General features: G+C 32.6%; 1 protein-coding gene across 1 annotated transcript in view; it reads right to left on the bottom strand.

The window, feature by feature from the left end:
• The window catches only part of Dmd (dystrophin), a 1,737,386-nt gene that overhangs the window by 1,609,662 nt on the left and 99,788 nt on the right, over positions 1-27,936 (bottom strand). The window contains exons 4-5 of the mRNA XM_048796385.1: positions 17,426-17,607; positions 16,115-16,246 (exon numbers count right to left, since the gene is read on the bottom strand). Coding sequence (XP_048652342.1) covers positions 16,115-16,246; positions 17,426-17,607 — 314 coding nt within the window. The remainder of the gene's footprint in view (positions 1-16,114; positions 16,247-17,425; positions 17,608-27,936) is intronic.

The following is a 27,936-nucleotide window of genomic DNA, read 5'->3' on the forward strand; positions in this document are numbered from 1 at the left end:
TATATATAAAACTTCAATACCCCACTTTCAATAAAAGATGGAATAACCAAACAGAAAACCATCATCAAAGAAACAAGGACTTCAATAATATTTAGACCAACTGGACTTGATAGAACTGTATGGAGCTTTGCACCCCATGGCAGCAGAATACCCATTCTATTCAAGCACACATAAAACATTCTCCATGATAGATTTTATATTAGGTCACAAGACAGTCTAAACAAAATTATGATGTGTGAAATCATACCAAGTACCTTGTCCAACCACAATGTAATATAACTATAAGTCAATAACAAAAGGAAATTTGGAAATTTCACAAATGAATAGAAAACTAAACAGCATACTTTCCAACAAATAATAGATTAAAGAAGAAATAAAAGGGGAGACAGGAAAATATCTTGAGAATTGAAAATACAACATACCAAAACTTTTGGAATACACCCAATTCAATACTAGAAGAGAGGTTTAGAGCAATAAACTCCTATATTTAAAAAGCAGATAGGCTGGACAGAGTGGCACACGCCTATAATCCCAGCGGTTTGGGAGGCTTAGGTAGGAGAATCGCAAGTTCAAAGTCAGCCTCAGCAAAAGTGAGGTTCTAAGCAATTCAGTGAGACCCTGTCTCTAAATAAAATACAAAATAGGCCTGAGGATGTGACTCAGTGGTCGTGTGCCCCTGAGTACAATCCTAAGTATCTGCCTCCACAAGAAAAGAAGATAGACCTTGGGGTTGGGGTTGTAGCTCTGTGGTAGAGGGCTTGCCTAGCCCAGTGAGGCACTGGGTTTGATCCTCAGCACCACATAAAAATAAATAAATAAAGTAAGGGTATGGTGTCCATCTACAACCAAAAATATTTTAAAAAGAAGAATAAGAAAAAAAGGAAGATAGACCTCAGATTGATGACCTAATTTTATCTCATGAAACTAGAAACAAATTAAAGAAGCCCTAATTTTGCAAATATAAGGACATAATTAAGACCAGAGCAAAAATTAATTAGATAAGAAAAATTAAATAAAAACTAATGATATGAGTTCTCTCTTTGAAAGGATAAACAAAATTGACATACCCTTATCTAGACTAAGAAAAAAAATAAATCAGAAGAAGGAGGTAATAACTGGTGTTACAGAAATAGAAAGGAACATGAAAGATTACTATATAAAATTATCCACCAGTAAAGCATAACCTAGAAGGAATAGGTAATTTCCTACAGATATAAAACTTTCTAAGATTGTCTCATGCAGAAATAGAAAGTCTGAAAAGACCAATACAAATGAAGAGAGGAATCAGTATTCAAAAACTCTCCCTCCCCGCCTCCCTGCCAAACAACAACAAAAAAGTCAAGGGCTAGAATACTTCATAAGTAATTTTTGCCAAAGATTTTAAAAAAATAATTAATGTCAATTTTTAAACATTCTTCTAAAAAGGAAAAAACTAAAGTGGAAAAACCACTTCCAAACTCATTGTAGGAAGCCAGAATTGCCTCCACACCAAAGATAGAAAAAGACACCACAAGAAAATTGTGAAGATATCCCTGAGGAATATAGAGGCCAAAATCTTCAAAAAAAAAAAAAAAAACAGAAACAAAAACAAAAACTATAAAACTGAGTTCAACAGCACATTAAATAAAAAATTGTGATATAAATGTGTATTAAGAATTGTAATGCAAAAAAAGAGTACATGTATAATGGCATAAGTTAGCATGAATGTAATTTATATACAGAGAAACAAAAAATTGTGCTCTATATGTGTAATAAGGATTGTAATGCATTCCACTGTTGTTGTGTATTAAAAAAAAAGAAAAAAAAAAAAGAAACAGACTACACATCATTACAAAATGGGATTTATCCCTGGGATGCAAGTGTGTTTCAACCTATGATAATCAATTAGTGTGATACATCACATTAAGAGAATAAATAATTTAAAAATCACATCATCATCCCTGTAAATGTTCACAAAATATTTAACAAAATTCAAAAACATACAAAACTCTCAAGCAATTAGGGACAGAAGGAACTTATCCCAACATAATTAAAGCAATATATGAAAAGATCACATCTGATATCATACTCAAGAGGATCAAGCTGAAAGATTTTCCTTTAAGATTATGGAAAAGGCAAAGATGACTACTCTTGCCATGTCTGTTCAACTTGGTGATGGAAGTTCTAGTTAGGAATTAGAGTAATTAGGAAAAAGGGGAAAGAGAAAAAAAAAGGCACAGATTTCGAAAAAGAGGAAGTAAGATTGTTCCTTTTCACTGTTGACAAAATCTTATAAATAGAAAACCCTAGACTCCATTTAGTAAAATAACCAGTCAGAACTAATTAACAAAATCACTAGGTTTTCCCCATACAAAATGACCGTACAAAAATCAGTTGAGTTTCTATACACTAACAATAAATTATCTGAAAATGAATTTAAGAAAGTTACTTTACAATAGTATCAAAAATTATAAAACAGCTGGTGATAAACTTAACAAAACATGTCAAGGACTACATGCCAAAACCAACAAAACACTGATGAAATTAATTAAAGAAGACACAACTAGAAATATATACTATGCTTGTCATTTGGAAAACTTAAAATTGTTAAAATATTCATACTACTAAAAGTGGTTTATACATTGAATTCAATGACTATTAAACTCCCAATGGGATTTTTATTTTTAAATTTTTTAAATTTTTAGTTGTTGATTGATCTTCATTTATTTATTTATATGTGGTACTCAGATGTGAACCCAGTGCCTTACACATACTAGGCAAGCACTCTACCACTAAGCCACAACCCTAGTACCCCAATGTGATTTTTAAACAAATGCAAAACAATTATTAAGTTTTTGCAGAATATCAAAGAATCCCTTATAACAAATCAATCTAGGGAAAGAAGAAAAAAATTGGAGGCATAATATTTCCTGATTTCAAAATACATTGAAAAGTTATAGCAATTAAAATAGAAGTTACTGGCATGAAGACAGACACAGAGCAGTGGAATAGAATAGAGATTGTAAATGTAAATCCACTCATATATGTTCAACTGATTTCTGTCAAGGGTGTCAAGAAGACACAATGCAGAAATATAATCTCTTCAACAAAATGGTGATAGAAAATCTAGATATTCCCATACAAAAGAATGAAACTTGACCCTAATCTTACATCATATATAAAAATCAACTCAAAATTGGTAAGACATCAACCAAAGTCCTGAATGTACAAAATTCCTGGACGAAAACATGGGAAAAATCTTTAAGTCATTCATCTAATTATTTAAGGATGTAACACTAAAAACAAGCAACAAAAGCAAAAATAAACAAGGGGGACTCAGGAAAGGAAGCAATCAATAGCATGAAAAGGCAATCTATGAAATAGGAGAAAATATATGCAAACTATATATCCATTAATTTGCAAATTTTTAAAATACATAAAACTTGTATAACAAAATAACAACAACAACAACAAAAATCCTAAAATAAACAAAAGGGGGTTGGGGTTGTGTAGCTCAATGGTAGCGTACTTGCCTAGCATGTGTGAGGTACTGGGTTCAATCCTCAGCACCACATAAATAAATAAGTGAACTAAATAAAGGTATTGTTTCCATCTATGACCCCCCAAAATGGGTAAAGAAGATACACAAATATACAACAGATATGTGAAAAGATGTTCAATATCACTAATCAGAAGGGAAATGTAAATGAAGGGCAGAATGACATATTTTATTAGACAGCTACTATTTATTTTAATTGCAAAACTGTAGAAAAATTGAGGCTATTATACACAATTGGTAGAAATGAAAAATCATGTGGCTGTAATGAAAAAGAGAATAGAGTTACTTCAAAAAATTAAAAACTGAACTACTACATGATCCCACAATCTCATTCCTATGTATTTATTGAAAGAATTGAAATCAGGCTCTGTAAGAGATATTTGCACTCCCATGTTCACTGCAACATATTCACAATCACCAAAATGTGGAATAAAAACTTTATATGTTCAATTATGGATAAAGAAAATATAAAATAATAAGGAAATATGACTAATATTTGAAAATAAAGAAGTTCTGACATACCAACACATGGTTGAACCTCCAGGATATCATGTTAAGTGAAATAAAACATTCTCAGAGTATCAATATTGCATGATTCTACTTATAAAAAGTATCTTAATTGTCACACTTGTAGAATACAAAGTAGAACAGTGGTTGCCAGAGGCTTGGGAGAAGTGAAATGGGTAGCTGCTAATTAATATGCATAAAAATTCACTTATGCAAGAAGAGTAATTTCTCAAGATCTGTTGTACAACATTGTGCCTATAGCTAACCAAATGTATTGACTACTTAACAATCTGAGATGATAAATCTCTTATTAATTGTTCTTTTTTAAAAATATTATTAGATGGATATAATATCTTTATTTTATTTACTTACTTTATTTTATTTTTTTTAAAGAGAGAGAGAATTTTTTTTAATATTTATTTTTTAGTTTTCAGCGGTCACAACATCTTTGTTTGTATGTGGTACTGAGGATCGAACCCAGGCCGCACGCATGCCAGGCAAGTGTGCTACTGCTTGAGCCACATCCCCAGCCCCTATTTACTTATTTTATGTGGTGCTAAGGATCAAACCCAATGCCTCACACATGCTAGGCAAGTGCTCTAACACTGAGCCACAACCCCATCCCCATATTAATTGTTCTTACCAAAATAAAATAAAATAAAATTTGAAAGTTAGGGATATATCTGTTGAAAATAATATTATTATATACATTAACTTTGAGGTTACCTCCAGTTATAGAATTCTGTTCAGAAGTCTTCAGTACACTGATATGTAGAGCTGGGCTCAAACTTGACAATACTGTTTGTAGGTCACTTGTTCAATCAAATCAGAAAGCATAAAGGCTTTTTTGAAGCAGATCAATGATGCTTTTAATCTAAGTAGTGCTTCCGAATGGCTGGCATTATACCCTTTTTTAATTTCATGCAATCATCATTTAGTTTGAAGGAAAGGATATTCTGGGAGGAGCCAACAGTAGATATAGAGTGAAAATCTCTTTTCCACCCTCCTCCCCACCTAGGATCAATGGATATAAAATTATTTAGAAATTTTCCTTCTTTATAAGGAAACAATATTATGTTCCACTTTGTGTGGTTCCAAGAGTGTTACTCAGCAACTTTACAAGTAAAAAGTGCATCATTTTCTTTATACTTCTTTATAAGGAAATTGCCAAACTCTATACAGGTTATGACTCAAAAGTTTGTTTATAAATCAGTTTAGAACCCAGGAGATATTTTCTCATGGAAGTGCTAATGAAAATATAATGAGGTCATCATTAAGAACACAAAATCTCACCAGACTCCTGATATATTTACAGAAGTAATGATATTATTTTCCAATTTTTTTGAGGAAGCACAATGTACCTGTACCATGGAAAGTTGTACATATAATTCATCTCATGAAATCCACCTGACAGTACCATGGGTTAGATATAATTCCCATAATTCACATGAGAAAACTGAAGTTCAGAAAGTATAAGAAACTTTGTCAAGGCTATGTGGCTAGAAAGTGACAGAATTGTGATGTAAATTTAAATCTTTCTGATGTCACAATTTGTGCTTCTTCTTCTCTGTTCAACTAGTTCTCTTCCACCTCAAGAATTGATGTTGCTCTGAATAAATGTGATTTCAATGGATGATTCCCCTCTCTTGGAGTCAATGGATGATTCCCCTCTGCTGGAGTAACAAGCACGTTTTGCTTATCTCAACTACCTTCAAGGGAAATTTTTAGGCTTGAATACAAATTCCATAAAGCTCTAGGGTAGTTTAACATAAACTGCTAAGTGCCAAAATAACATTTATTTTCTTCTCTCCTTTCTACCCTCTAATAAAATGTAATTTGAATCAGAAATCACCTGGTTCAACTTTGCCTATATTGATTCAAATATGGCAGATTTTTTATTGGTTTAAGCCAAATATGATAATTCAGTTCTCCCTTTTTGGTTTAGGTATGAGGAGATAACATAATCCTGTCCATTAAGATAAAAGCAAAATATGAGAGGGCAGTTTCTAAGATATGTTCCCTCATTCCTAAAAGAGGCATATATATATATGAACCATCTCCATTAATCAACAGATGGTTTCAACAACTGGGTAGCTTCTGCAGAAAGTATTGAATAAACCATAGGAGAATTCTTAACTACCATTTTTTAAAAATATTTTTTTCAGTTGTCAATGGACCTTTATTTATTCATATGTGGTGTTGAGAATCAAATCCAGTTCCTCCACATGAGAGGCAAACACTATCACTGAGCTATAACCCCAACCCCTTTAACTACCATTTGAATAAAAATTTTTGTGGTATTGGGGATTGAGCCCAGGGACATTCTACCACAGAGCTACATCCCCAGGGCTTTTTACAGTTTGACAGGGTCTTGCTGTGTTGCTTGGGCTGGTCTCAAACTTGCAATCCTCCTGCTTCAACCTGAAGAGTAGTTGGGACAATAGGCATGCACCACCTTGCCCAGTTAACAGTGTATTTTTAAAATATGACCTTCTCATGAAATAACAATAAAAAGAGATGATTCAAAAGATTAAAGAGTTCTCAACTACACAAAATAATAACACTTTGAATAGAGAAAAAATACTACAAATATTCAAAGACAAGTAAAAAATTGTGAAATTATTTGTATTGCATATCACCAAAACTAGTTAGGCAAATTAATGATAAAATACTATTCCAATAGGTGAAAATGGAGAAACATAAAAATTTACTAGGAAAGAAAATGATGCTCAATTTCACTGACAATATTAAAAAATAACAAATACTTGAAATTTTATATATATGTATACACACATATACACACATTCTAGAAAGGGTGTCAAGGGCAGAAAGGACATTTGATTTCCATTGTCTACATGTTTTTTTTTCTATTTTTAAATAATATTCATATGTATCCTATAGTAAATATAAGTAAAATTGACATGTAGAATTTTGGATGAGACTACTTCCTTCCACCTATCACTCAAATCCTGATACTTGCCATTTAGTGTTAAGATGAGTCATTATTTTAGAAAATCCCTTGTGACTGTAAGAGAATGTTCATGTTGACATATATGTATGAAAAAGAGAAACAGCAAGAGTCAAGGAGAAAGGGAAAGAAGCAAGCACTGATTAGCATAATTTAAAAACAAACTACAGTCTTCCTTCAATTACTATGAGGGATTGGTTCTAGGACTTTCTTTAAATACCAAAATCTGAAGATATTCAAGTCCCTTATATAAAAGGTCATAGTATTTTCATAAACCCACACGTTTTCCCTTATACTTTAAATCATGTCATAGTTAATACCTAATACAATGTAAATGTTATACAGTATTGTTTATGGAATAATAATAAGAAAAATTCTCTGTACATATTTCATACAAATGCAGGGTTTTTTACTGAATATTTTTCATCTATAGTTGGATAAATTCATGGAGGCAGAATCTATAGATATGGAGGGCTGATCGTATAAGGCTAGATTGAGATGTAAGGGAAAGCGTTATTTAAGAGGAGAGAGAAAGATAGATCATGGCAAGTTTTGAAATCCAGGCTAACAGAGAGGAAGGAAAAGATGCCAATGGAAATCAGTAGGAATTAACTAATGAAAATTAACAATTAATTATATAGAGTTGAAATAGAAGACTGCACACATGGCTAGATTATTGCAAGCACAGATAAAAGTAAATGTTAGAAGTAACCCCTGGAACTATAGACAAGGTTGAGCTCAACTTTAAATATGTTGAACTTGAGGTTATGGTAAGACATCTGTGTGTGTAAACTTTAGTCAGTTGGGAAATAAAACTTTAGAACTGGACCTTTTCAGGGGTAGAGTTAAAGCTCTGAGAAGAATGAAATGCTTCTGAGTAGAAAGAAACATTGAAGACATGCATACACTTTTTATGATGGGTACTTCCTTTGTATTTCTTTTGATTCTTGAATATCTAAATGCTGTTTTTCACTATCTAGTATTATCAAATGTATCTCAGCCTAACCCTATACTTTATGAATATTTGTCATATAAAAATTTGAAAGATAACTCTGCTTTTCTTAATTTCATCTTTAATTATTTTGGGTTTGCTGTTTTTTCTCTATTATTATAAAAGCAGATTTTACTGTCAAATATAATTATAGCTTTTGCATCATTTTATAGATCTTTTGTAATATGGAGATGTGTCTATGTTATTTCTATATACTTTATGTTCACTCTCTATTTTAAGTGTTCAGTCACTTCTTATTTCACAAATGCATAAATAATTATTTATGTGTCCTATTATGAGGATTACATGCCCTAAGGTTGATAGCTATTGTTCACTATATAATGAAAAGGACAAGAGAGAATGACTTTTGTCTTTCTAAATAGAGGACTAATGTAAATAAAGTATGTAAGGGTGATGGGAAAAGAGCAAACCCTGTGACTGATCAGGCTGGGGGTTTCAAATGGTAAAACATCAGAATGGATACTAGAAGTCATGATATTAGGTTTCAATCCCAGTTCTGCAAATGACTAGCTGCTTCAACTAATCCCTTTTTTTTCCACTGACATATCCCTTCAAATATGATTGTAAAAACTCATCTCACACATTTGTTATATTGGTCAAATTAGATGTATATTTGAAAGAGTTTTTAAAACTGCAAATATTAGTTAAATAAGAAAAGTGCCTCTTTTTTATTCTGGCATTGTTTCAAGGCGTATAATCCCTCTTATCCTTATAGAATTATAGGAGCATAAAAAGTATGAAGAACTTTCCAAAGCTTGATTCCTTTAATTTGTAAGTATTAAATAGCAAAGGACACTAATGAGGGGTCAAGTTTATTAAATGGATGTGGACTAAGCTGTGTTAAGGAACACAAAGATAAGGTCCTTGTAGGCACAAACACAGTATATAGTTTGACTTTTTCCCTACATTTTTTTTTAGCATAAGAGCAGCTTCACAGTGCCTCTGGAAGAAGGATGAGGCTAATATGCAGTCCATAAAAGAGAAAGGGAACAACTTGATGCTGAGGAATACCTTGAAAAATGCAAAGTAATATGTACCTACTGGTAGCTTCAGATAATGGATGCCTTCAGATAACGGATCCCTTTCTCAGATTTGCATGCCACAGTAGTAGACTGTAGGGAGAAAAAACACACACCTTCCAGAGATGTCTATGTCGTAATCCCTGGGATTTGTGAATAGGTTATACTCCATAACAGTGAAGAACTGAAGGTGCAAATGGAATTAAGCTTGCTAATCATCTGACTTTAAAATACATGATGTTTCCTGGATTATTCAAGTGAACTCAATGTGATCATAAAGAGGGAAACAAATTTTAGATCAAAGTAATGTGATATGAGAAAGACTCTATTGCCCTTGAGGGGGCTATGAACCAGGGAATAAGGGCAGCCTCTAGAAGCTGGGAAAGGCAAGGAAACATATTCTTCCTTACAGTTTCTGGAGAGAAATCAGCTCTGCTTATAACTTTATATTAGCTCAGTGAGACCCATGTTGAATTCCTGAACTAAATAACTGCAAGGTACAAAGTTTCTAAGCTATTTTGTTACAGCAGCAATATAAAACTAATGCATAGACTAGTTATCAGTTACCAGAATGGATTAATCCAAGAGGAGTATGATTTTTGCCCAGGTGAACATCAATTATTCAGCGTAATTTTTAAGTGTTGCAATTCAGGTAGCCCCTGACTTTCATTCTCTTATAAACTCACTCCTGTTAGCCCTCCCCCCCACACACACACCCCACACACCAATGAAATTGGTCTTATAGAACTGACTATAAGTAAGAGTCCCAGTAAGTATATAACTTAATGGTCAAAATGGAAAAGTTTTGAGAATGAATAGGAGTATTACTAGTAATTACACTGTGATAAGGTGTAATATGAGAATTTCCCAGGGAACCTACCCTACTGACATTTTGTTAAATTGACTGGCTAATATTCAATTTTCTATGTTATTTGAACTAATCTTTAATACTTAATAGACACTATTCTTCCTGAAGCAATTTCTCCTCCTGGACTGTAGAGTACAACACCTCCTTCTTTTCCTCTCCCTCTTTCTGACTATCCCTTTTAGGCCCTTCTCTGACACATTCTCAAATCTAGAGATCTCCTATCTGTCACTATATAAATTTTTCAGGGGTAATCTCACCCAGGTCAATGAATTTAGATACTATGTACACACTGGTGCCTTCCAAATTATTTATCCTCAATTCTGGTCTGAGAAATACTTGTCAACATATATTCAGATTCACAGGCATTTCAAGATTAACATGTTCAAAACTGAGCTCTCAACATTAACTCCCAGTTAGTCCCATTAACTACAGTTAGTCCCATCTTTGTTGGTGGCAACTATTCTGCCTGATCCTTATGCCAAAAAACCATGTAGTAATCCTTGTTTTATTTAATTCTTTCATAAGACATACCTAGTTGGTCAAGTATGGAATGATCTTTATGCAATGGAGGCCTCCAATTTTTCTACCAGTTATGCTATTTCAGAGATTATGAAACAGATTCACAGATAAAATTAAGTATTAAAATCATACCATTTATTAAATTAATTTAAATTATATAATAAGAGGAAAGAGATGGGGAAGGTAGTACAATTATGAGAAGGTACAAATAGTTAAAAGGAGCACACTATTTAAAGCATGAGTTATGCAATGTTCATGTTTTGTTGCATCAACCTTCCCTGATGATTGTATGGTAGGCAGAACCAGAAGCAAGATTTACACTAGGGGTCCAACACAGAAGGTGACTGAGGTCAAAACATATATTTCTTGTACTGAGGAGATGCAGAGGCATGGAAACCTGGCTTCTAGTCATAGTTCATCAATTAGTTTGCTATGGGAAGTATATAACTTTTTAGGTGGAACCTATGAAGGGATACAATAATACTATACTAAGTATCATCAGTGAATAGGCAATTTAGAAATGATATAGCTTTCAGCCAAGAGATGATTTGAGTATATCTTGTGATTTGTTGTTTTCATCTCTTTTTGTCTTTAAGAAACATTATTGCCTATCCCATCATTTATTCAATCTATTTTTAATATCTGTAACATATTATGAATTCATTAACTATATTTAACACACACTATACCTGTTGCTTATGTCTCACAAGCTACTTGCTTCTTCATTAGCTAAATCCCATAAATCAGTTTACTTATGTTTTATGCTTCATACATCTTAGAAGTTGTATTCATCCTTTTTGTTTTTCTTTTAAACAATACCATGAAAAGTTCTTAAATAATTCAGCAAACACTTGCTTTGCATTACCTTAGCAAGTTGTGTAGGTCGTCCTTTAAAATATCTGGAATTCATCAACTATTGTACATCATGCACACTGAAGTAATCCAGATGCACACTTCTGTCATATCTTTCATATCTTTCCATCTTTCTCCTATCAGTCAGTTTCCCACTCATATTTCTCCCTGATATTACAAATATCATCAAAGTTTACAGCTTTTATACTACTGTATTTTTTAAAAATAATTTTGTAGTTGTGGATGGACAACATGCCTTTATTTTATTTGTTTATTTTTATATGATGCTAAGGATTGAACCCAGTGCTTCACATTTGTGAGGAAAGTGCTCTGAGCTATAGACCTAGCCCCTGTATTTCTTTTTCTTGGAAGTCTCTTCCCCAGATACTCATACTTCCTTTGAATCTTTACTCAAAATTTAACTTCTTAGTCCTTCTCTTACTGCCCAAAATAAAATTTCAAGTTCCATTCTACTACCTATTGCACATTACTCTTTGCTGTTTTATTTTATTTTATTTATTTTTAGCACTTATTTAACTGTCAATTTTTAATATTTTAATATTTGACATACCGTTTTAATTATTTAAGAAAATACTTTCCATTGAATTATTTTGTGTGTTTCTCTATTGATGTAATATTTAATCTTACAATGATACCTATATATAGTAGGTGATTAATAAATGGTAAATGATTGAATAAATGACTACTATTCCATGCATGAGTAACCCCATATATAAGAACTAAAATGAAGAATTTAGTGTTACTCTAATATTAAGATTACAGGCTTTGAGTTAAATGAATCTGAACTAGACTTCAGGATCTGACACTTATTGATTAGGCATTGAAATATGGATAGCACTGGCCAATTTGTAAAGTAAACCCAAAGTCAACCTTGGTGAAGGGATGCATAAAAGCTAAAATGGCAAATATGTTGCTTCTTACAGAGGAGAAGCAGTGACTAAATTTGGTTGAAGAAAACATCAAACACATGAGTGTGTAATAAGCATGAAAATGAAAATCACTAATGGATCATGATGCTTTTAGAAGAAATTAGGAATGGATTGCTATACGGACAAATTAAAGTGAGGAAAATTTTAGGAATAATATTATTAGGGGTATGAATAAAGAAATGGATTCTGGTTTAGAGAATGTTGAACTAAAGGTAGTGATATCAATTGTAAGTTTCTTTCTGTAATCTGATAGACATGTACTAAGAGAGTGAATCAAAAGGGCACCTATGAAAATTGAATGGACATAACTTAATTGAGAAATGTTTCAGAGAAAGGATTGGCTGGATTAGTTTTATTATTGATTATCAGATAAATACAGAATAGAAAGATTATGCATCATATGTAAGCCTCAATGACTATTGAGTCACATCCTCATTCACATAACAAAAAGGACAAGAAAAAGGTCCATGAATGATGAAATAAAGTTCACTTGGGGACAATAGCAGGTTGAAACATAAATGTACCTCAAGACATAGGTACACTTCAGAGATTTGAAAATGAGTTGGAAGCATGGCTGCAACTCCAGAGAGACTGGAAGTGTTAAGAACACAAATACAATGGTTACTTCCATTCACACTGAATACAGGTGATCAAATCATATGGATAAGGGAATGAACATACAGTCAGAATGGACAAGGGATCTTCCCAGAGATCCCTATGCTGAGGGAGTTGGAAGAGGAGAAAGAGCAAGATAATGAACGACATATGGAATTGTGATGGGGGAAGAAGAAGTATCTACTGAGTGTATAGACTTTGAGAAAAGTGTTTCAATGATGGTGAAAGTCATGAAAGCTTAATTAAATCATTTCATTCTGTGACTAAGAATATTTATTGTTAAGTAAATAGATGAATGAATAAAGCATATGCTACACTACAGATGGTAGGTAAAAGAAAGGATAGCATAAAAGTATACAAACAAGACAATCAGAAGATGTTTGGGAAAGAGGCATGTACATGGATGTGTGCATGCAGAAGTTTGGGACAGAGTGAGGATTGAGGAGAGATGGACACATTGAAGATGAAAGAGAGATTGAGGATATTTTATAAAAGATAAAATTAGCATAGAGTCATGATAAAAATCATTAATAGAGGAATTACGCACAATTATAAAAAGGATGTCATTAATTGTGTGTGGCTCACACCAAATATTATTTCTTCTTGGGAATTTATGAGGATAACTCTTTTATAGCTAGGGATCCTTTCACCTCAACAAACTTTAATGAGTATAAATCCCATTTTCCAAGTTAGGAACAGAAAGATGATTGATATTTGTAAGATACTGAGACCTGTGAATATTATTGATAGCTGGTATGTTTTGCATAGGAGACAGTCACTTGGATGTTCCTCTCCTTTTATGTAGAAAATGTTATGCTTCTTTGCAGACCACCAAAAACCTGACAGAATCTAATCCAACCTGTCTTTGAGTTCATGGGAAGTGGAACAGACACTACCTGTAGGGGGGGGGGCAGTGGAGAATCAGTCCTTACAATATTAGGGAAAAAAATTTCTTAGTATGACTATTGAGGACATAAACTTATCAAAGTTAACTACGTGTAACATCATCTTCTGATGCACTCCCTTTAGTAACCATCAGAATATGTCATTACCTATCTCTTATGATTTGTGCTGCTTCTCTTCTAAAAAAAAAAGAGGTTTATTTCAATAGCCTATGTTAAATAACACAGATAAGCAAATTCAACTGAATGTTTTATGAAATATTATATATTTAGTAATATTTACATGAAAATAGACTGAGCATACAGTTTGGCAAAATTTAAGTCCATTTACAATTATCTCATTAAGGAGTCATACCTGAGCAATGCCTTAATGAGGTGGTAATGAGGTACAAATATACTGCCAGAATAGACATTGGAGAAACCCTTCTAGAAAAGGCAATTCAATAAAGGGATAATGAGGGGGAAAAATCTTATATCTAAACAGAGAGGGGGAGATGTTGAGAGCCACAGCCGAAGGGGCCCCAGCAAACTTCCAGCTGCCAGCAAACTTCCAGCTGCCGGCTGATGATTGGCTCACAGCGGCCCCAGCAACATCTAGCTGATTGGCTCCTCTGCGGTGATGCTCATTGGGCTGTTTCCCTGCCCTTTCAGACCAGGGAGCTGCTCATTGGGGGACTTTTTTGGCTCCGCCCATGTGACCCAGCCAATCGGCCTCAAGAGCAGGAGGATTGTGGGAGAGGGAGAGAGAGGGAGAGAGAGGCTTGTGGAAAGCCGGTGGTGGCAGTTGAGGCTCTGAGGGTTTTTCCTGAGAGGCTGTTTTGTTTGGCGTGTGTGGTTCTAAAAATAAAGTTAGTTTCTTTTGACAAGTGGCTCCTGATTGTGCCCAGACAGACTGCGGCAGGATAATGAGGGGGGGAAATCTTATATCTTTCTCTTGGTTTATGCCCCTTTATTTTAGGATGTACTCCCTACTCTGTAAGTGTTGGTGGTTTTCATGGGATAAGAGTGATTAAAAAGAGCCTAGTGAGTAAGGGAAGAATAGATAGATTTAAACTTTAAATGGAGATTAAAATAGTATTTCCCACCCATAAGGGATGTTAGAAGGATTAAATTAGTTCACATGTGTCTTATATGAAAACACTCAATAATGTGTGACAGAATTATTATTTTTAACTGCTAATAAGGAAACTGGTTGTTTCTTGTTTAAGATTATACAACTCATCTTTTTGAAAACTTAGAAAATGAATTGAAGATGAGGCTGAGTCACAAAAATCTTTCTCACTCAGTCTCCTTTATTTGGCTTTGCAAGAAACTAGCCAAGGATACAGGCGTAACTCTACACTAAAATAAATGTTTCCTTGGGGGAATCTTCCACAGTTTAGAATTTTCAGCCTCATACATCAATTAACTGACAAATGAATTGCTAATGATATGTACAACACTACCTTAAAAAAATCAATGAGTCTCCAAAAAATGTATACTTTCAAATTTACCAATAGGATCAGGTGAATAATTTCTAAACTCCTTTTCATAGTTCAGTTCTTATAAAAAACACTTCCTCAAGAACTTTTCAAACTACTCTAATGAGCCAAATGAAGCTTTTTTAAAAAAAAAAAAAGAAAGAAATTCTTGCAAATCTAGCAACTCTAGTATGTATCATTTCCATGCTCTAACACATACAAGGCTATGATTTCTTATATTTTTAGATTTTTCTACAATATTGCAAGAGTGGAAAACTCCACTGAGAAAATCCCTCATGTAGAAACTATCAAACAGTGCATAGAATCTGACCTGGTTCTGGTGTGACTTTTTTTTTTTTAATAAATACTTCAAATACTATTATATGCAAGGTTTATATGTGTGTGTGTGTATGTTAAATAAGCAAAATTAAAAGAGATGATATGAAGAAGGTTGCAGTTATATTTTTCATAAACTTACTTTAAGAGAATAAATATATATAAAAACTTCTAGTTTCATTTATAGATCAGATTTCTAGAAAAGCCCCCAAATATTATAATTAGAAATGTTCATGTATTTATCCACATTTTTTATAGTTACAGATATAAAACTTTTAATGATCATCATGTTCTTTATAATCATTGGTAGCCTTTGTGAAAGAGAACCTTAGAAGTAATTATATCATAAAAGTACAAGTCACTATTTCAAGCATCTTCATTAATGAAGAATCAACATATACTAAACCTAACAAAGCATCATCTGAGAATCTGATAAGACTGGGGAAAAAAAAAAACAGCTTGAAGAGAGGGAAAAAAAAAGCGCTGACAATTTCAAACAAACAAAAGCAAAGTCAGATTATCTTGGAAGAGTTCTCTGTTTTGTAGAAGACAGTAAATGTTGACAGACCTGTGAAGGAAATGGACTCCGCGAGGGGTCAGAGGTGGTGACATAAGCAGCCTGTGTGTAGGCATAGCTCTTGAACCGAGGCTTAGGCGAGGAAGATGTTCGCTCATAGCCCTGTGCTAGACTGACCGTAATCTGCAGAGAAGGGTTTTGGGGAGGGTGGACAGACAGGAGGATACATGGTAAGTAACCCTAGAAGGACTACTTTCCAACATGCCAGAAAATAGAGCATTAAATGGAAATGATGGATGAAATATTTAATGCTAAACACAGATAAGTGATATCAGAAACTGATACACCCCAAGAATTGTGATGCTTACAATTCTTGTGGTGCAGAACAGATAATCGGGGAAGATAATGAAGGTGGGTTTGAACCATGAACATTTCTGAGAGACACAACTCCAGTACATATATGGTATGATGGTCTTCAGTCTTACAAAAATAGGCATCCAAAGGCAATTTTCTCTGAACCCAAAGTAAACAAGGCAAAATTCATCAGATCAATACCCTGGAAAGGACTGAAGCTTTCATAAACTAAATATAGAACTAGCTCAGTAGAGTGCAAAAATTAGGCTTAAGAACTTTCCACACCTTCAGCAGACATTTTGCTAAAGGATTTTTCATCACTGTTTTTGTCTATGAAAAATACAAGAAAACACCCAAAATTTCCCACTGTTGAGATCAAGAACAAACCAATTAATGGAAGAACCCCACTGCAGTCTATAAAATGATTTAATAAATAATTTTATCACATGTATTCTCCATTTAATTTAAATTAGAAATGTTTTTAATCACTTTTCAATAATATTAACCTTTAATAATTAAAAATTGCTAATGCATCAATAAATTGCCTCCAAAAAATTTTAAAGTACAATATTAAACAGAGAATTTGCCTTTGTTCTTGCTCTGGTAATTTACTCTTTACTCTATTGGATGGAGAGTTTGAAGTTTAATATGCACATAAGCCTGCCTTTTGTTTTTTTTTTTCAACTTAAATATGCATACAACTTAAATGCAATATATTCTGTATTCTATATTCCTATAATGCAGTGCATATCAATAGTAGAGTATTTTAATATATGCTTTAAAAATAATATAGTACATATCAGAAATTTAAAGGCTTGCATTATCTCTTTTTGTCACTGACTTTCTATGTATATGCACATTATGCTATGTATACATATGGTGATATATGTGTGTGTATATATATGCATGCATTAAATAGGTATTTTTATGTGTGATACTTAAGAATGTATATAAATGTATATAAAGTAGAAAACATCTTTGATATTAGTTGTCATTTAAATCCTTTACCTGTTGAGAATAGTGCATTTGATGATGTAATTCAAAATGCTCTTCTCTAGTCACTTTTGAAGACCTTGGCAACATTTCCACTTCCTGGATGGCTTCAATGCTCACTTGTTGAGGCAAAACTTGGAAGAGTGATGTGATGTACATTAAGATGGACTTCTTATCCGGATAAGTGGTAGCAACATCTGTAAGCACATTAACACCACACATCAATTTTTGGTTTCTATATTTGAGACTCTGAAAGGGTAATGAACAAATCAATGTTACAGGAAGAAGACAGATTAATGAGCACTCGATTGTCCATGAATGTCCTCTAGAGACTAATTAGAACATGATAATCAGGCCTAAAATATCCCTGCAATTTGGCAGACCAATGAGATGAGCACTAAAGTTAATTTCTTTTGCTTCTTCACATAAAAACTTCATTCCATAATTCTCTTTCCTAACTCAAATTGCCAAAACTCACCCATCTAAGAGACTACCTTTCATTAGAAACAAAAATAAAAAATTACACTTTCCTTTCCACAGAAAGTTATATTAGCATGTCAATTAAGATGGTGCATTTGTGATTAAACAATTAAACAAAAAGGTTTAATGACTTGGCTCCTAGTAAACAAAACTGACACCTCTTTATTACATTTTTGCTGGTATTAAAGTATGTAAAGAGCTATTTCTGATTCTGTGTAAAAATGAGCCATGTATTTCCTCAAAAAATAAAATAAAATAAAACACCATATATCATATGGATAATGATTAGTAATATTCACTAAGTATATTAATGATATTCGTTTCCCTTATGGTGCATCTGTTAAAGTAGGATGTTACTTTCCTTCTTGGACTTTCAAAATATATTTAAAAGTCCTCCACATAGAATGACACTGACTTCATGTCATTTACTATATCCAGGGAGTGATATCCAGTGAATATCATATACAATATTCAGTGAGTTAAGTGTGCATTATCAATAATAATTTGTAATACCATATATAAAATGGAAACTCCTTTGAAAGATTTTTGTGCCACTTGGCATTGAAATTTACCCACTGTGCTCACCCCAGGGAAACAAGATATAAAAAATATCCTTTGTGTGAAGTGAATCATTAATTCTAGAAAGAGTAAAATGTAAATAATTGCATTTTACTATTCAGTCCTTAAAAAGAAGTAAATTCTGCCATTTGTAACAACATGGATGAACCTGAAAGACATTATACTAAGTGAAATAAGCCAGGAACAGAGACACAAATAATATATGATCTTATTAATATGTGGAATCTTAAAACATTGAACCTGAAGAAGCAGAAAGAAGTGACAGTGGTTTCCAGAAACTGGGAAGGGAGATTGGGAAAATAGTGGCCAATAGATTTAAAATTTGAGTTAGTTGCAATCAGTTCAATGGATCTACTCTATGACCTAATTAATAACAATGTATTATATCATTAAAGATTGCTAAGCAAGTAAATTTTAAGCAATCACCACAAGAAAACATGATAAATATGATGTAACGAGTATGTTAGTTTGATTTAGCCATATCATAATGTGCACATATTTCAAAACATCTGATTATATACATGATACATACATATAATTTTTACTTATCAACTTAAATAATTACTTAATCAATTTTAAGACAAAAAAGGATACCAGTAGTCCTGTCAAGAGGCCAAGGTAACTCTGAGGCAATGTAACAATGTATTTTTCTTTCCACATATTTATCTGAGTTTAACTATAACCTTGAAAGATATCTTTAAAATATGTATATTATAGGCAGGTATTCTGATTATGAGTGAAAAAGTCAAGAGTAAAATTTTAAGTCTGCTAGCACAAAAGGAGGTTGAACAAGTCACTTAATCCTTTGTAAGTAGGACCATAAATTAATCAGAGTTACTATTTTTAAGGTATTTTTAAAAAGAATTAGAGAGGAGAAAAAATTAATTTTCCTTGGTCTGCTTCTATCCAAAGTATATAGTGCTTCTTAATATTTAATGTGCATATGAAACACCTGGGGACCATTTTAAACTACAGAATGTGGTTCTGTAGGTCAAGGGTGGAATCTGAAGCCTTGCATTTCCAATAAGCTACCATGTTATATTAAAACTGGTGGCCTGAGGAACAGATTTTGGGTAGCAAGTTAAAAAAAATGCATCTAATCTGTTATATCATCTACCATTGGGATTTTAAATACTTTTTTCAAAAATATATTCATTGGGCACTTCTATGTACAAAGACCAAGGGGTACAAAGTTATACATTTACTCTGTGTCGTATTTGCAAATTTAATCACTGACCAACAGATATTAAAGATAATATTTTTCAAGTACTATTTATAAATAATTAAAAGAATATTTTGAGCATGAATGCTACCTTTCTTCAAAATCTACTAATTGGGAGGAAGGAGGGATGCAGAAATGTGAGTAAATAAATATGAAGTTAGTTAAATAGAAGGAAGAAGTTCTGATATGCTACTGAACAGCAGGGTGACTAGAGATGATGATAATATACTGATTATTTCAAAAAGGTTGAAAGAAAGGATTTGGAATGCTTTCATCACAAATCAGTGATAATGTTTGAGAATATAGATATGCTTACTCTGATTTTGACATTCTAATTATATATATATATATATATATATATATATATATATATATATACACATACACATACATATACATATANATATATATATATATGCATTGAAACATTACATAGTGCCCCATTAATACATAAAACCTCTATATTTCAATTTAAAAAATAACTAAGATCCTATCAACTTTGTAACTCTGAAATATAAAATCTCCCAGTCATTTTATAATTATTTTTCAAGTATTTTTCCTAGTATGATGAACAAATGATTATAACTTGAAATTCAAAAATGCTTTATTTGGGGGCTGGGGCTGTAACTTCGTGGCACAGTGCCTGCCTAGCACTTGTGAGGTTCTGGGTTCGATCAATAGCACACCCCCTAAAATAAACATATAATAAAGGCATGCTGTCCATCTACAACTACCAAAAAAATTGCTTTATTTCCTTCTTATAAGTAACGAGTCAATTTACCATGTCATGATATCTTAGAGCTCTGTTGAGTGTCTTAATTGAGAAATGCATTGAATTATAAAAAAATGATCCCTTGCCTATTCACTGCTATGTTTTACAGATGTGTATGTGTGTATATTTGGCCTCAAATATATGCCATAACAAAAAAAAGAAAAAATATTAAAAAATTATTTAGGCATTATCACTACTGCCCCAAGGAAATAACAAAAATTGTAATAGAGTGAAAGTAAATATTAATAAATATCAGTTAGGGTTTTCAAGATGATAGGATAGAGGAGGTCACTTTCCTAGCTGCTCCAGGGTGAGAAACCAAAAAAGCAGACAGGCAGATTCTCTGCAAGGTGGGTGAACAAAAAAGTGGCGGGTGGGGACTTTACTGGAATTAACATCTGGAAATTCAGAGTAGATCTGGGACTCAGGAGATTGGATATAACAAAATAAGGGGAAAAAAAAAACCAGCAGCATAGCCTCTGCCACAGCCAGGCAGTTCCTCTACCAGCACAGTGGAGGGATAAGGAAATTAAAGCAATCTGCATTTATCAGAGGCCCCAAATGTGATTCCATATTTAGAAGATCCAAAATATTCCACCAGAAAACTTCTATAACTAATAAATGAATTCAGCAAAGTAGCAAGATATAAAATTAACACTCATAGATGCCCTTCAGTAGATGAATGGACAAAGAAACTGTGGTACCCAGTAGAATAGTACTCAGCAATAAAAGAGAATAAAATCATGTCATTTGCATGTAAATGGATGGAGTTGGAGAATATAATGCTAAATGAAGTTAGCCAATCCCAAAAAACAAATGCTGAATGTTTTCTCTGATATAAGGATGCTGATTCATAGTGGGGCTGGGAGGGGGAGCATGGGAGGAATAGATGAACTCTAGATAGGGAAAAGGGATAGGAGGGATGGGGGTAGAAAAGATGATGGAATGAGATGGACATCATTACCCTAAGTACATGTACGAAGACATATATGGTATGAATATATATTTTGTATACAACCAGAGATATGAAAAATTGTGCTCTATGTGTGTAATATGAGTTGTAACGCATTCTACTGTCATATATAATAAATTGGAATAAAGTAAAAAAAATAAAAATAAAATGCATTTCTATACTTCAGTGATGATTACACTGAAAGACAAATTAGGAAAACTACACCATTCACAATAGCCACAAAATAATAAAATATTTGAGAATCAATGTAACAAAAGACGTGAAAGACCTCTACAATGAAAACTACAGAACACTAAAGAAAGAAATTTGAAGAAAACCTTAGAAGATGGAAAGATCTCCCATGTTCTTGGTTGGGTAGGCAGAATTAACCCTGTCAAAATGGCCATATTACCAAAAGCATTATACAGATTTAATGCAATCCTATTCAATTCTTCATTGAAATAGAAAAAGCAATCATGAAATTTATTGGGAAAAATAAGAGAACCAGAATATCCAAAGAAATTCTTAGCAAGAAAAGTGAAGCAAGGAGGCATCACAATATCAGACCTTAAATTATATTATAGAGCCATAGTAACAAAAACCACATGGTATTGGCACCAAAATAGACACATAGACCAATAGTACAGAATAGAAGATACAGAGACAAACTCACATAAATACAGTTATCTCATACTAGACAAAGGCTTAAAAAACATACACTGAAGAAAAGATAGCCTCTTCAACAAATGGTACTGGAAAAACTGGAAATCTATATGTAGCACAATGATATTAAACCCCTATGCCTCACCACATACAATACTCAACTCAAAGTGAATCAGGGACTTATGCACTAGAACAGAGATCCTGTGCCTAATAGAAGAAAATGTAGGCCCAAATCTCCACTATGTCAGCTTAGGAACTGATTTCTTTAATGAGTCTTCTGTAGTGCAAGAATTAAAATCCAGAATCAATAAACAGGATGGTATTAAACTAAAAAAACTTCTTCACAGCAAAGTAAACAGCCAATAACATAAAGAGAAAGCCTACAGAAGGGGAGAAAATCTTTACCACACATACCTCAGATAGAGCATTAATCTCCAGGATATATAAAGAACTCAAAAAACTTAACACCAGAAAAAAAAAAAGAACAAATAACTCAGTCAATAACTATGGTAAGGAACTGAACAGATATTTCAAAGAAGAAGTTCAATTGATCATCAAAAATATAAAAAAAATGTTCAACATCTCTAGCAATTAGAGAAATGTAAATCAAAACTACATTGAGATTCCATCTCACTCCAGTTAGAATGGCAATTATCAAGAATACAAGAAACACTAAATGTTGGCAAGAATGTGGGAAATAAGGTACACTCACATATTGCTGGTGAGACTGCAAATTGGTGAAACCATTATGGAAACCAGTATTGAGAGTCCTCAGAAAACTTGGAATAGACCCAATATTTGACCCAGTTATCCCTCTTCTCAGTTTATACCCAAAGGACTTAAAATTAGCATACTACAGTGACACAGTCACATCAATGTTTATAGCAGCTCTATGCACAATAGGTAAACTATAGAACAAACCTAGGTGCCCTTCAACAGATAAACGGATAAAGAAAATGTGGTATATATATATATATACACAGTAGAATATTACTCAGCCTTGTAGAAGAATGAGATGATGCCATTTCCCTATAAATGGATGGAGCTGTAGAATAACATGCTAAGAGAAATAAGCCAATCCCAAAGGCTGAATATTTTCTCTGATATGCAAATGCTAATGGGAGGGGAGCTAAGGAAAAATAGAGGTAATTTGGATTAGACAGATGGGAGTGAAGGGAGGGTAGGGGGTAGGAAAGAGTGTAGAATAAATTGGACATTATTACCCTATGTGCATATATGATTACACAACTGGTTTACCTCTACATCATGTACAACCAGAGAAATGAGAAGTTATACTCCCTTTATGTACTATGTGTCAAAATGCATGCTGCTGTCATGAATAACTTATTAGAAATAACAAAAAAAACTGAAAAAAAAAACACAAAAGTAAATAAATATCAGTCATTACAATAAATGTACACTTAATCAACAAAACTAATAATGTTTTACCTTAAATTATTACTGTCCTACCTCTAATATCATGTTAGATTCTATGGGGCCAGAAGCCAGAGGTCAATAGTTCTTTTTAAAAGAAAATGATTTAGAACTTCTAACATATTTTTAATTCCTTGAATATGTATTGCTGAAGATCTTTTATATTCAAAGAATTTTAATAGATTATCTAGGAGATTAAAAGAGATTTCATGGATTCCACTCAAAATTAAGAATAATAAATAATAAGAAAAGTACAAAATAATTTCATTGCTGAATAGAATTAAAATGTGTTCCTCTATTTGGTACAACCAGTGCTTAAACACGTTTATATTAAAAAAAGTTATATATCATTGAGGGATCAATGATTTATAAATAGGAAAGTTAAGTAAGTATGTATAGAATTCTATAAGTATGGAAATGAAGAAAGAGGGAAGAGTATTTGAGGTAGTAGAATAACATGAGTAAAGGTGCAGAGGTAGGAAATGATTAAACATGTATTGGGAATAGTGCTTTTGACTTTCTTAGCCAGAGGGGGAAGTAGTGAAAAATATGATAAAACAAGTCACTTGCATGTGGAACATTGAGGGATCAGCAGCAAAATAGAAAACTTGGCTGTAGTCCAATAGATTAGAGAACCACTAATTACTTTTGCACAGGAGTATGACACTATCAAAATTTTATTAAAATACAACTGTTATATGCAGAATGGATTGATGGAGAGAAAATGGAGGTAAATAGAAGGCAAAGACCATAATGCAGACAGGAGTTATTAGAGAACAGAAATAATACTGTGTATAGAAAGAATGGAATACAAGGAAGCATCACAAAAATTCTAAGATTCAAAATGACTTCATTCAATTTTCAAGTCATTTATTCCACATTCTTTGGAAATGCCTGTATAAAAAATCCGGTGCTAAGCCCTGAGAATAAAAAAAAAATTCAATAAACTGAGAATAAGATGAAGAAGGAGAAGGAAGAAGGGAAAACTGATTGTTCTGTAGCCATGGTAACAAGTAGCCATCAACAGGAATTTAAATCAATTAGCTGCTTCTGTGATTGTTACCATGTATCCCTATACCTTCCTTCTGAAAGTCTGCCAGTTATGAGTAGTTTTACCCCAATGAACATGAAGTCCAGAAAGTAAATCCATTAATAATAGTTTCATCTGAATAATCATACTTACAAAGATGACATCAACCTACTCCCATCTCTGAATGTTCCCAGATCTCTTTTCCTTTAGGTTTCCCTCAAAATCTAGGAATACTCTTAAAAAAAAAAAAAAACTTTGGCTAAGGAACTATAATTTCCTCTTATATAAGTAAGCAATAAATTCAGCTTTGTGCTTTTGTTTCAGATAGTGGGTTATGGTCTCATTGTTTAATAAAATTCAAGCAATGATGTTCAGTATTTTGTATTGGAATGTACAATGAAACAAATCATTTAGTGAAATGCCATCATTTTTCAAATGAAGAAATAGAAGCCCAAGATGGTTTTGTGGCAAGTTCAAAAGCTAGTCAGTATCAGATTACAAACCAGTCATTGTACTATACTGCCTCATATCTTTACCCTCACTCTCCCAGATAATGCTTTTAGTGTATTTGAAGACCCAGAACTTCAAATTAATTATGGTGAAACTCTGATCAATGTGGTTCAGTTATCAAACAGTATTTCCATTTTCTATATTAGTAGTTATTTCTCTTTAAGTGAGGCATAACAAGAATAAATATACATAAAAATGAAACTTCAGCAGTAATCAAAAAAGGCAAATTAAATAAACGTGTGAGTTTTAAACCATATTTATTTGCTTTCCAAATTAACAAACAATTATAAAAGTATAACAATCAGTGTGCAAGAGTTTCAGTGATTTGGCAAGACTCCTATTTAACTTAAAGAGTACCAGCTGTTTTTGTCTTTATGAAAAACATTTTGGCAGTGCTTATCAAAACCTTAAAATCAGAGTTGGGGTTGTAGCTTAGTGGTAGAGTGCTTGCCTGGCATTTACAAGGCCATGGGTTCAAACCTGAGTATCAAGGAGTTAAAAAAGAAAACCCTTAAAATGATCATTTTGAATGTTCCAGTAATTTTCGTTTAGGAATAGACCCATAGGAAATGGCAGATATTTGAATGAAGATTTTATTAATGTCATGGAAACTTTAAACAGTATTTATAATGCAGAAATTAAAGCAGGCCAACCCAAACATCTTAATAGAGAATGACTGAATATATAACTGTGTAGTAATAGTACAAAGCCATTCAAATCTTACTTTTAAAGAATATTTAACAATATATTAAAATCAATACTTTATGAAATAACATCAAAACAGCAAAATCTGTAATTTATGTAGAATGTCATAACAATTTTAGAAAAACAGACCAGGGAACATATTTCAATATATTAGCAATGTGGATATGGTAGTAGCAATGCAAATGCTTTTCTTTTGCTACTTCATCTAATCTATATTTTATAAATTCTCTGATCAACACACATTAATTTTATAATTAGATAAATATATTCTATGGTGTTAATAAAGAATCCACAAAGATCCAAAAGGAGACAATAAAACTTTCTCAAAGTTTGCATTCCCTATGCCCTCATCCCAAAAATGTCAATGCAAATGAGTTTGTTATGAAACCGGTGCCTTCCACAAAACTATTCTTATCTTGGGCAGTCACCCTCAGGAAAGTCCGATTAGCCAGCTGCCAGGCATAACCTTGAAACACCTCTGGGAAATCTAAACAAGAGTCTCCACTGTCAAAATCTGAGGTCAGCTTTCTTCCCAGAGAAAGTCAGGAAGTGAAATACTTGATTATAATGCATAGCATGTGTAATTGGAAAGAAGCAGGATTTCAAAGATAACATGTATAAATGTGCCTTCACAAAGCTTTGGTAGGTCAGCCTTATAAGAGTTTTATTGTTTTAAGAGGGGGAATTTCTTTTAGCAACTACGATAAGAACAAACCTGGATCATTTCCCAGAGTTTGCATGAGGAACGAAACAATTAAAATAAATAAATAATTAATAAAATCCCTATTTGAAAGAGAAGGGAACAGATGAGCTGGAGATAAGAAACTTGTACTCCTAACCTAGACACAGCCAGATAGTTCTAAACATGAAAATACAAGGACATATATGTTGGCACAATTGAAACTTATGATTGCAAAAATAACCACCTACAAAGATGCAAAAGTCTAAAGAAATTACTGCTAGAAATAAAGTGAGTTATCATTTGATGTTTGAAAATGAAGAAATTTATGTTATAAAGTCATCTAGTTCTAAATGCTAGAGTTTAGTTGTTAAAAGTATAACAATGGACTAAATCATTAAAGCGTTTGCTTGTTATTTTTCAGTTCAATATATTACATTCATCACTGCATTCAAGATACTTGTAATTTTCCACTTACATGTCACTATATCAAATTGATATATTTTAATAAGAAGAAATCATTTGCACAGGTCCTCTCATGTTAAATTCTTGAACATCATTCAATACATGTTCTGGATTCACTAAATTAAGTACTCTTTAATTAATTCATTTTTAGTATTTCATTCACTGATCCAAGTAGTTGCTTTTATCATCTAATAACAATGCTTCTCATTAAAGGACTATAAAATATAGTAATGAACATAATTTGCATTGATGAAGATGATTCAGTTTCATAACAACAGTAATAAAAATAAAAAGCAATGGCTTTAATTTATCCATGAGAAACACTAAATCATCTTATCTTTAAAACATGCAACTATTCTTTTCAATATGCTTATGGTACAGCTAACAGAAATCTATCATCATCATCTTGGTATAAGTAGAAAACGGTGGCCCAAAATACATCATGGTTACTTAGGACACAATGGAAAAACAAAAGCAAAAATCAAAATCAGGTACTGATAAAAGAAGATAAACTAAAACTACTTCTGCTTTCTGAATATTAACCAAAAAAAAATCCTTAACATAGATCTTCAGATACAACTTAAACCACATATATTCAATCTAATAAATAATGGTGGCTGAAAGTGATGTTATTGATTATGAAGTGTTATATTCAAAGTATGAGACACTGAAATTATATTTAACAATATTTATTGAGTTACTACTTTTTTCCATGCTATATTATATACTTTGAAGATAGGTAAATAAATGAGCCGAGAGATCTCTTCTCATGGAACACTGATTCCAGTGGCAAAGGAAATTGTTTCATTGTATAAAAGAGTTGTTTTCACAAATGCATTCTTTGTTGGGCTCTTTTTGGGGACTTGTAAAGGAATCTGAATTATACAGTGTTCATATCAAATATTCGTAGAATGATAAAGAAAAATGCACAGGAGCTGATAGGGAAAGATTGATTAATTGGAAATTTTCAATTGATGCTGTCTACAAGTTTCATAAAATACCTTTAAGTGGAAAAGTGTTTTAAAGATCAAAGGT

The sequence above is a fragment of the Marmota marmota genome, unplaced genomic scaffold (genome assembly GCF_001458135.2).
Source record: "Marmota marmota marmota unplaced genomic scaffold, marMar, whole genome shotgun sequence".
In the NCBI taxonomy this organism is placed as follows: Eukaryota; Metazoa; Chordata; class Mammalia; order Rodentia; family Sciuridae; genus Marmota; species Marmota marmota.